This window comes from Salmo salar, chromosome ssa15, assembly GCF_905237065.1.
Source record: "Salmo salar chromosome ssa15, Ssal_v3.1, whole genome shotgun sequence".
In the NCBI taxonomy this organism is placed as follows: domain Eukaryota; kingdom Metazoa; phylum Chordata; class Actinopteri; order Salmoniformes; family Salmonidae; genus Salmo; species Salmo salar.
In genome coordinates, this window is record NC_059456.1 from 64,062,304 (window position 1) to 64,074,536 (window position 12,233).

General features: G+C 40.1%; 1 protein-coding gene across 1 annotated transcript in view; it reads left to right on the forward strand.

Annotated features, from left to right (window-relative positions):
• The first annotated feature begins 6,088 nt into the window (after window positions 1-6,088).
• Window positions 6,089-12,233, forward strand: part of nup210 (nucleoporin 210) — a 62,677-nt gene continuing 56,532 nt past the window's right edge. The window contains exons 1-2 of the mRNA XM_014145440.2: window positions 6,089-6,729; window positions 7,729-7,868. Of these exons, the coding sequence (XP_014000915.1) occupies window positions 6,539-6,729; window positions 7,729-7,868 (331 nt within the window). The 5' untranslated portion in view covers window positions 6,089-6,538. The remainder of the gene's footprint in view (window positions 6,730-7,728; window positions 7,869-12,233) is intronic.

A 12,233-nucleotide genomic window follows, 5' to 3' on the forward strand; every position in this document is an offset into this window, starting at 1 on the left:
GTGATTATGTTTTCATCTGATTGTTAAACAAATCACTTTAAAAAAGTAGGCTACCTGCTCAGTTCCATCCGCCATAATAATTTATGTTGCTGATACTGGATCGTATAGCCTACTGGCTACTTTCACCCCTAATTTAGACAATTTTCTGCTTATAATTTCCGACATTTGGTAGACCATTTATTTGTCAACTGTAGTTGGATACATGCAGCTTCTCTTTTATCATAACTTGTTGCCCTATGAGACTAAATATAGTATAGTGCTCACCAGAATAATGTCTTACATCTATAAAATGAATGCATTAGTAATCTAGTTAACATTGGTAAAGTTGTCTGTTGAAAACGCAATAACTCCAAAACAGTGGAAAGATTGGTAGTCCTCTGCAAAATGGCCAAATGTTATAAGTTTGACCGGCTTTAGGGAAATGAAAAGCTGAGAAAACGATGTAACACGTCACTTTAAACATATCTACATGTACATACTACCTCAATCAGCCTGACAGTTACAGTCACCACTCTGGATAACATGAAAACTGCCTAACCAGCTCTGCTAGGGCGAGTAAATGGTCAGAGTGGTCTCATTTGTGTCTGGAAGTAGCTAACAAGCTAGCCAACATTAGCTTGGGTGCTTGACTGCCATTGCAAGGTCAGAACTCTCAAATCAACCCTGCTCCTTGGCCCAAGGACAATCTGAAAATGCTCTGAATTTACAAGCAAACTCTGGCCCTCCAGATTGAATTTAAGAACATTTTACATTTACATTTTAGTCATTTAGCAGATGCTCTTATCCAGAGCGACTTACAGTAGTGAATGCATACATTTCATACATTTTTTTTTCTCTCCGTACTGGTCCCCCATGGGAATCGAACCCACAACACTGGCGTTGCAAACACCATGCTCTACCAACTGAGCCACACACCCAAAGTCGTAAAATGTCTAACTAGTAATTTGTTACGCTAACTTGCTAGCAAGAGGTTGAATAGCAACACCATCAACTTCCGGTAGACAGGCAAAGAGCTGGTATGCTCAACTGAAAGGATCCCATTCGTTTACAGTATACTAAAATTAACTAATAGTATATAGTATGTAGTATATACTCATTAAGTATGTGGTATATAGTATGTTAGTATGGGTATTCGAACACAGCTCAGGTGTTTTTAATGTTCTTAGTGTAAAATAGAATAGACTAGAATAGAATTGAAAAGAATAGGACAACAAAGTTTCAAAAACACCCAATTTCAGACCAAATAGTATATCATTTGAAGGTATATCTATCTCTACACGCCTATTTGAACATAAACATAGAACTCTCAAAGAGTGCTGAATGACCCATTCCTGCACATTTGAAGTCTCTGAAGAACACAATTAAAACACCTGTCACAAACCACGTTTCCATCCATGTGCGTAAAGGCATAACATATTAGAAGAAATCAAGACATCTGTGATGGAAACATGAAATGTCGGTACAATTTTATAAATTCCTACAGATAAATTGGTCGGGATCTTTTTTTCTGTAAAATGAAATGAGAAATGACGGTGGGAGTGCATTTATGCGCAAATAAGCCTCATATCGAAGTAAACTTGGAGTCACGCGATGGCATTGTGTGTGGTCATCCCATTACGACTCGAGAAACAATGCAGTTTATTAGACTACAGAGTAAATAAATTATGATGAACTTCACAGGATGGTGAATGTGTATGGTATGAGCTTGATGCTCCTTTCCAATAAAAGTCGAGGGTCTTATTCTGGTGACATGATGATCGATGATGACTGTCCCAATACAAACATTCTCGCTTATCCAAATCTCATCATGTAGGCTAGCCTACCCGCTACCCGCAGAGCCTACCTGCACTGTATCTGTGAGCTGCCAAGAACAGACCAAGGCACATTTGCTATTTAATGCAGCAGTTTTTGTGTCAAAATAATCGTAGAACATGCGATGGGAACACATTGAACATTAGATTTGTATTGGTACATGAAAATGTAAGTGAAAAAGTACATTGTGTGTGCATACCTCATCACGCAATGAATTTTATCTGCAACAAGTTTGTTTGGTGGAAACACCACTGGTGGGAAAATGCGCATATTTTGTTTATGCGGATTTTAGAATATTCGCGTGAAAATCTGTCACCAATTGGATGGAAATCTAGCTGGTGACATCTAGGGGTGGTAAGGGGTGCACTGCATGCAGTTAGATGCATCACCTGCTAAAAATATAGATGGCAAGGTTAGTGATAATATCATACACAAGGTACTTACTTATGACTTGAATCTTTTGCTTGACCTTTGCCCAGTAATGAACAGAAAATAATTAGACTTTTTGTTATACCTTTATCATAGGCTGCATCACATTCGGCCGCGATTCGGAGTCCCATAGGGCGGTGCACAATTGGCCCAACGTCATCCAGGTTTGGCTGGGGTAGGACGTCATTGTAAGTAAGAATTTGTTCTTAACTGACTTGCCTAGTTAAATAAAGGTAAAACATATATACTTTTAAATATAACAGTTACTATGGAGAGCCAAAAGCTGATTAAGATAGCTCAGTGATTGTACAAAATGACAAGACCCTAGCAAACATGACCCAATTGGACCCATGTGGGTATTCGGTTCCCACACCAAGCCCATAAAAGCCCCAAAAAGGCTAGCTTACACCAGCCCAACATGGGCTTCCCCACACCAGCCCAACACGGGCTAGCCCACACCAGCCCAACTTGGGCTAGCCTACACCAAGCCCCACCAGCCCAACATGGGCTAGCCTTAGGGCAGGACTACCACATTTGGGACCCCGACAGTTTGTGTTGAAAAACGTAGCAGTTTTTTATTGCTATTCTACACATTTTGTAATGAGGCTATGAGAAAATGTTGCAATTAATCACCCCACCCATTGTGTGCCCATTCAGTAATCCGGCCCTCGCTAGCCTACAACAGCCCAACACAGATAAGCCACAGCCAGACCAATACAATGAAGCCTTTAAAAAGACATAAGTGCATGTGACATATAAGACACTCAACAGTTTCTCTTGTAAAAAATATATGTATGATAGTAACAACTTTGTTGTATTTCTGATACAATGTATCACATTCCCTAAATACCTTTAAGGGCTTGGAAAATATGCAATTTATGTATTGAATAAAAATTGGCATAAATAAATACATTCCTATTAAATAGCAACGGCACATCGACCCAATGTATTTTAGCCCACATTGGGCCAATGTATGCATATTTGTTGGGAAAAGATGGGCTTTTTTCAAGTGAGGGCTGCCTTCAACAGATATGGACTGCCCACACTGGCCACATTCTTTCAGTTGAGGATAAGAAGATCTACTTTGACAGTGCTCAGTGCACCTTAAAAATACTATGCCATACATCTGACAGAGCAGCGGCTTGCTTTAAACCCAGCAGCACTAAAAGTTCTGTGTTTGATCCTGAAGTATATGCTCCCGGCTGATTTACTCAACTCCTCTAGTTGTAAATGGTTGGGGCCAAACATCAAAAAATCAAAATCGAATTTTATTTGTCACATGCTTCGTAAACAACAGCTGTGGACTAACAGTGAAATGCTTATGTTTGGACCCTTCCGAACAATGCAGAGACAAAGGAAATAGAGAAATAATAGAAAACTAAAACACATAATAATAAAAGTAATAATAGATACATAATGTGTAACTGTTATTACTGCTCTTGTAATATTGTACAGTGAGGGAAAAACGTTTTTGATCCCCTGCTGATTTTGTACGTTTGCCCACTGACAAAGAAATGATCAGTCTATAATTTTAATGGTAGGTTTATTTGAACAGTGAGAGACAGAATAACGACAAAAAAATACAGAAAAATGCATGTGAAAAATGTTATAAATTGATTTGCAAAACATGACTTAGTACTTAGTGGCAAAACCCTTGTTGGCAATCACAGAGGTCAGACGTTTCTTGTAGTTGGCCACCAGGTTTGCACACATCTCAGGAGGGATTTTGTCCCACTCCTCTTTGCAGATCTTCTCCAAGTCATTAATGTTTCGAGGCTGATGTTTGGCAACTCGAACCTTCAGTTCCCTCCTCAGATTTTCTATGGGATTAAGGTCTGGAGACTGGCTAGGCCACTCCAGGACCTTAATGTGCTTCTTCTTGAGCCACTCCTTTGTTGCCATGGCTGTGTGTTTTGGGTCATTGTCGTGCTGGAATACCCATCCACGACCCATTTGTAATGCCCTGGCTGAGGGAAGGAGGTTCTCACCCAAGATCTGACAGTACATGGCCCCGTCCATTGTCCCTTTGATGCGGTGAAGTTGTCCTGTCCCCTTAGCAGAAAAACACCCCCAAAGCATAATGTTTCCACCTCCATGTTTGACGGTGGGGATGGTGTTCTTGGGGTCACAGGCAGCATTCCTCCTCCTCCAAACACAGCGAGTTGAGTTGATGCCAAAGAGCTCCATTTTGGTATCATCTGACCACAACACTTTCACCCAGTTGTCCTCTGAATCATTCAGATGTTCATTGGCAAACTTCCGACGGGCATGTATATGTGCTTTCTTGAGCAGGGGGACCTTGCGGGCGCTGATGGATTTCAGTCCTACACGGCGTAGTGTGTTATCAATTGTTTTCTTGGTGACTATGGTCCCAGCTGCCTTGAGATCATTGACAAGATCCTCCCGTGTAGTTCTGGGCTGATTCCTCACCGTTCTCATGATCATTGCAACTCCACGAGGTGAGATCTTGCATGGAGCCCCAGGCCGAGGGAGATTGACAGTTCTTTTGTGTTTCTTCCATTTGCGAATAATCGCACCAACTGTTGTCACCTTCTCACCAAGCTGCTTGGTGATGGTCTTGTAGCCCATTCCAGCCTTGTATAGGTCTACAATCTTGTCCCTGACATCCTTGGAGGACTCTTTGGTCTTGGCCATGGTGGAGAGTTTGGAATCTGATTGATTGCTTCTGTGGACAGGTGTCTTTTATACAGGTAACAAGGTGAGATTAGGAGCACTCCCTTTAAGAGTGTGCTCCTAATCTCAGCTCGTTGCCTGTATAAAAGACACCTGGGAGCCAGAAATCTTTCTGATTGAGAGGGGGTCAAATACTTATTTCCCTCATTAAAATGCAAATCAATGTATAACATTTTTGACATGTATTTTTCTGGATTTTTTTTTTTTATTCTGTCTCTCACTGTTCAAATAAACCTACCATTAAAATTATAGACTGATCAGTAGGCAAACATACAAAATCAGCAGGGGATCAAATACTTTTCCCCCTCACTGTATCTTCATTGCCTTTCATTTCCTTCTACACTACCATTCCACTACCTTCCCCACTTTTCATCCCCATGTACATCCCATATTCATCTTCCTCAGTGTGTTTGATTAAAGTTCCCTGTGTGTGTTAACTCCTGAGCTGCTTTATTCCCCTCTAACCGGGGGCGGTGTCAGTGGGCCACAAACCAGTAAAATAAAGCCGGGTCACTCTCTTTCAGACAGATCGGCTGGTAGTTAAAGGAAGAATTGGGTTGCTGAGAGTTGTTTAGACCTGCTGACCTCCTGAACAACAATCACATTGAGGAATGGTGCAGTACTCACTAACTAATGCTATACAGTGATCCTCATCAGTCTGGGGTCAAAGCAGAGACCAAAGCAGCGTTTCCTCTCCCCAGAGAAACACAGACATTACAATCAGTGTTTTGAAACCACACTATAATTGCTTTTATCAGTAGGACTCTATGTATCAGACTACCAGTAGTTTCATATCTTGAGAAAGGCTATACAAGGGATATAGTAACCTGTCCCAATCACACCTGGACATATTTGTCCCTGTTATAAGGAGCATGCATAATTCACCTCATGATCAAATGCACTGACTGAGTTGTCTTTCACAATAGGTGACTGAATAGTAGGTTGTTAGTATGTGAGTGGTGTGTAAGTGGTGCTAAGAGATAGGCTGCCTACTGTGTGTTGCTGGAATGCTGGTGAGTTATTAATTAAAGCAGAGCTCCTCATGTACATGAAAATATTTAGGCATAAATGGTTCCGGCAAAAAGCGGACCTCTGCATCTTTAAGACAAAGCGTCATCATAGACTCACATTTCGACTTTGTAAATGACGTCAACTGACTCCCAGCATGCACGCTGCAGCTCCAATTATTTGTAATGGCGGGTATTTCTGCATGTCCTGTGAATTATATTTTTTGTCTAAATTAATTTAATCGTTAATTTAGACGTTAGGGGAAAGTCTACTGTATATTTTATTTAAGAGCTTTGTAGGAAACTTGAATTGAACGTGTACATTTAGGAGAACAAGCGAAATGATCATAGTCATGCTGTCGCGGCTCTCCGTTAGTGTAAGGAATTGAAACTAAGTAGCCTATCAATGGTTCGAATATTTGCTGAAATAAATGGTTACAAGTAGCAATGTTAGTTTAATCTAACGTGTACCTCTTGGTGATCACTCACTGTCGGAAATGTTAAATGAGGATCAAAAAATGATACGATTATTGAACTGTAGTAGGCTATAACCTCTAACAATTTGAATTTTATTTTTTATTTTTTTATTATAATATATGCTATCTATCTGTCTGTCAAAAATGGCGGTTTTTGCGTTGAGGTCACTGTCAGTGTTTTTGTTATTGATATCAAGTTTAATTTACACCACGTGTGCCTCAAAGTTGAATATCCCCAAAGTTTTATTACCACTTGCCCGAAGCACTAGAATAAACTTCACGCTGGAGGCAACTGAAGGCTGTTACAGATGGTAAGTGAATATCTTTAAAAAGATGGGTACCTTTCCTAGAATATTACCGCCATGGAAACGTGTTGCTTGGTCCACGCATGTATCATCTTACATACTAGGTCATTACTATGCACTGTGGCATACAACTAAATATTAAATCAGAATAATGCTTTTAGTTGATAGAAAGTCAATATCTTTATGGAAGAAATAGTTTTGGCTTGGGTATTATCTAACAGGCATGACCCTGTCTGGAAAATACCAGTGATCATGCACATGGATATGAGCCCAGGCCCTGCCATATGCCCCCCATAAACTGTCCAGTGTATGATAAAAAAAAAGTAGCAGCAGCGTAATAAAGATTGTATGTGTGTGTGAGCAGAGTCAGTATAAATGTGTGTTGGAGTGTGAGTGTGCATAGAGACGGTGCAAAATGAAATAAACTTTATGCTTTTCATTTTAGAACCTGTGCCTCATCAATCAGAGACATTTCCTGTCAAAACCTTTAATTTGATAGATAACCGCTGCCAACATGTCCTTGGGCAAAATATAATCTCTCGTAGACAGACTACGTAAACAAATGGTACCGTAGGTCTGTAGTCATACATTGGGAAATGTGAGATGCGGAGTAGCATTAGTTCCGGTGCTTTGGACAAACCATGATTTTGCATTAGCATCTTTTGAATTTAGTAATAAAATGTGACATTTGGCACAGATTTGCCTGTAACTTCTAAGAGATCGGGTGGAGCTCTTCGTTTCGGATCCTTGTTCAATCAATCTCTATTCTTAACACTTATGGACCCAAAACTTAATCGAGCATCTGACCAATTAGGCAAGACTTCAGTTCTGTGTTAACCGAGATTAGGCAAAATGTGAGTTATTAGACCGATTTATCTTCATCAGGTTAATCTGAATAGCACCCTGATGAAAGCAAAACACTTCAGTTTTTAATAAATAAGAGGTTATTTATCTATAAACTTCAATTGTCCCCAGAGAGTGTCTGAATACCTTTCGTACCTCCAGGTCTTCCACCAGACCGGAGGTGGCCAGCATCGAGGCTGTGGAAGTTGACGTCAGCAGACTGTGTTCCCAGAGAGCCGTCCTCCAGGCCCGCTCCACCCAGCCTTCCAGACTCACCAGCATCATACTGGCTGAGGATGTCGGTGAGTACAGTACCTGTTGGACGAAGAGAGATGCAAAGGTGTCTTTATTGTGTCTAAGCTTTTGGTCAAACAACCATGGAGGGCCTTTTCATCCAGCATAATACGAGACTAATGTGAACAGGTGAAATGGGCCTACCTTCTAATCCGGAAGTTCTTGAGGGTAGTATTGAAATAGCATATTTTCACATAAGATATTCTCAAATCTCTCCACAGATGTGTTTCCATCCAATTGGCGACAGAGTTTCATGTGAATATTCTCTGACTTGCTGCAGATAAGTCTTTTATATTGAAGACGTTATTGTCCGGTTGAAATATTATCGATTATTTAGGCTAAAAACAACCTGAGGATTGAATATAAACATCGTTTGACATGTTTCTATGAACTTTACGGATACAATTTTGATTTTTTTGTCTGCCTGTTGTGACTGCGTTTGAGCCTGTGGATTACTGAAGAAAACTCGCGAACAAAACGGAGGTTTTTGGATATAAAGAGTTCTTTAACGAACAAAATTAACATTTTATTGAGTAAATGAATGTCTTCTGAGTGCAACCGTATGAAGATCATCAAAGGTAAGTGATTCATTTTATCTCTATTTCTGACTTGTGTAACTCTACTTGGCTGGTTACTGTTTGTAATGATTTGTCTGCTGGGCGATGTTCTCAAATAATCGCATGGTATGCTTTCGCCGTAAAGCCTTTTTGAAATCTGACACCGTGGTTGGATTCACAAGAAGTTAATTTTTAAAACTATGTATAACACTTGTATGTTTTCAGAATTTTTATGAGTATTTCGGTTTTTGAATTTCACTGGATGTTGGCCAGGTGGGATGCGAGTGAGGTTAACTGGGAATATAGAAGAACTGGGAATATTGAACCACCAGCTTTACATGTTGTCATGTTCTGAGCAAGGAACTTAAACGTTAGCTTTTTTACATGGCACATATTGCACTTTTACTTTCTTCTCCAACACTTTTTGCATTATTTAAACCAAATTGAACATGTTTCATTATTTATGAGACTAAATAAATAAAATCTATGTATTATATTAAGTTAATAAGTGTTCATTCAGTATTGTTGTAATTGTCATTATTACATATTTAATGCTTTCATTAGGAGAAGTATCGGAGTCAGGCGCAGGACACAGGGATGAGTGCAAACAAAACGTGTTTACTCAAAACCATAAATAAAACTTCTTCCACAGCAAATATCCAGGGTTGGGAGAAACACCAACAACCACAAAACAGGAAACAATCACGGACAAGACAAACAGGGAAGCCAGAGGGTTAAATAATGAACATAATCAGGGAATAATAAACAGGTGTGTATAATTAAGACAAAAGCAAACGAACAGGGAAACATAGATCGATGGTAACTAGTAAGCCGGTGACGTCGACCGCCAAACGCCCCCCGAACAAGGAGAGGGGCCGATTTTGGCGGAAGTCGTGACACATATATATCGGCCAATTAATCGGTATTGGCTTTTTTTGGTCCTCCAATAATCTGTATCGGCGTTAAAATCATAATCTGTCGACCTCTAATTAGAACGCTTATTTAGAACAGCCAGTTTCGATTGACGCAACAATCAACATTTGAGCTGGCCATAGTTTTTTTTCACAAACATTTTGCACAAACACAGTCCTTACAAAGTTATGTCCAGAATGTGAACTGTTTATTTTGGGATGCAATGCTCAGACATTCACAGAAGTAGCTACAGCATAACACAATCATCCAAACTGGAAAATGTAGGCTAAATTTGTCCTAGCTCTAACTGAGGAAAGATTGACCTAACACAAGCGGTCATATTTCTATAACTCTCAGTTGACAGAAACTACAATATGAATTAGCTAATAGCAATTACTATTTATAATTAATCACATCACGGGTGAGCTCACCATTGATCGAAATAATTTAGTTAAACACTTTCTAGAAATCGAAAGTAATCTGAAGGGTAGTTTGTGCGCGCCGGCATGTTTTTTTCGCATCAACCAAAGATAGTAAGAGGAGACAAGATGAGTTGTCTGTTTTATAGTATGCATGTTGAAGAGGGTGTGTCGTCTACGATCATTCACTTCCCTTCATTCACTTCCGGAAGTTTACCCGAAAGATGAGTGAACCTTTGACAGAATGCATTGTATAATGTAAACAAACATGGCGCCACACATAGCTGGCAAATAGCTCAGCATTAGCTCATTATAATCAGTACAACCTTCAAAAAAGTATTTTACACACATCATAGGTGTCCATTACAATCTATGCAATAATCGGAATGCATTATTTGTCACCAGTACTTGAAAATGTGAATAAAACTGTAAATACATTATGCTCCATACATACATGCATACATGCGGACTGTATGCACCTACAGTAGAAACGACAACACGATATACAGAAAATAAGGAACTTACTTTGATTGGAACTCACACATGTCCAAAGTTATTATTTGTAAGGAAAAAAACGAGGGCAATGCGAGCACCAGCCAGAAAATGTTCAAATTCGCCCAAGACTGCGCAAATATCTGCATACTTGATCTGCGCAAACATTAGTGAAGTGCGTGAGCTCTCCTCAGAGAGAAGTTTGTCAGGCTCAGTAAAGCCTCAAACATAAATTGTACGTAACACTGAAATGGGCTACTTCTATGTGAATTAATGAGGCGGAACACACCTCAATTCAAACTGTTAGAAAATACAACTTAATTACAATAATTTTAAATTGACAAGTTCAAATATAGCCTATAGATAATTAGCAGTCAGCTCGTGTCCTGTTGTGTAATAATCACATTTTGGAGTAGTGAGTGCATTCTGACATTGTGTGCATAAAACAACTCATGCTGGGGCGACCGTTAGAGATATTTGGAACTTGGCCTACCGTGTGGTGCAGTGGTCTAAGGCACTGCATCGCAGTGCTAGCTGTGCCACTAGAGATTCTGGGTTAGTCCAGGCTCTGTTGCAGCTGGCTACGACCGGGGGACCCATGGAGCGGCACACAATTGGCCCAGCGTCGTTCAGTAAGGGGGAGGCTTGGCTGGCAGGGATGTCCTTGTCCCATTGCTCACTAGTGACTCCTGTGCCGGGCACAGGGCACGCTGTCACTGTCACCAGGTGTAGGGTGTTTCAAGAAAGGGCATTGTGTCAAGAAGCATTGCGGCTTGGTTAGGTTGTGTTTCGGAGGACGCACGGCTCTCGACCTTCGCCTCTCCCGAGTCCGTACGGGAGTTGGAGCGATGAGACAAGACTGTAACTACCAATTGGATACCACGAAATTGGGGAGAAAAAAAAATAATAGAGATATTTGGAACTCGTGTATGAAAAGGTTAAATGGGTTTCCATCGCATTTTCAACTCTACTGATGGTTTGCGTTATATAGCGAATGTGCCCACTGGTATTGGAATGTGCGCTGAAGCCAACTGCTCACAGATACAGTGCGGGTATAGCGTACATGATGAAATTATTATGGACAAAAGAGCGAGATTATAAAAATGTGTCAAATGGCAGCCAAGCATCGATCATTATGTCACCAGAATAACACCCTCGATATTTATTGGAAAGAAGCATCAAGCTCATCACCTTGCACTTTCACCACCCTGTGAAGTTCATCATCATTTATTTAATCAGTAATTTAATAAATTGCATCAATTCCCTTGTCATAGTATGAAGAGCACACATGTCATCATGTGACTCAGTTTACTTCGATATAATGGTTATTATATCAATGTTTTAGCACGAAAGCATTTCTACTGCCATTTCTCGCATAATACATTTTACACAGACGAAAAGATCCCACCGTGGCTAGCGTATTTTGTTTTGTCAACATTTGGAAAGTTTACCGACAAATTTGCTGTTTCCATTAGGTCTGTTATGACATTTTGTATCCGACATGTGCTTTACTTGCATGAACAGGTTGTATGTGAACTTGGTTCAAGGTAAGGACTTGTTATACTTCGGTCCATGGAAGTTGAGGTGATTTAGCCTATAGGCCATCACCAGATAATCTACTCAGTGTATTGCTTAAATCGACCCTATGAACTACAGTACCAGTCAAAAGTTTGGACACACCTACTCATTCAAGGGTTTCTCTTTATTTGGACCATTTTGTACATTGTAGAATAATAGTGAAGACTTTAAAACTATGAAATAACGCATGGAATCATGTAGTAACCAAAAGAAGTGATAAACAAATCCAAATATATTTTAGATTCTTCAAATAGCCAACCTTGCCTTGATGACAGCTTTGCACACTCTTGGCATTATCTCAACCAGCTTCATGAGGAATGCTTTTCCAACAGTCTTGAAGGAGTTCCCACATATACTGAGCACTTGTTGGCTGCTTTCCCTTCACTCTGCTGTCCAACTCATCCCAATCCATCTC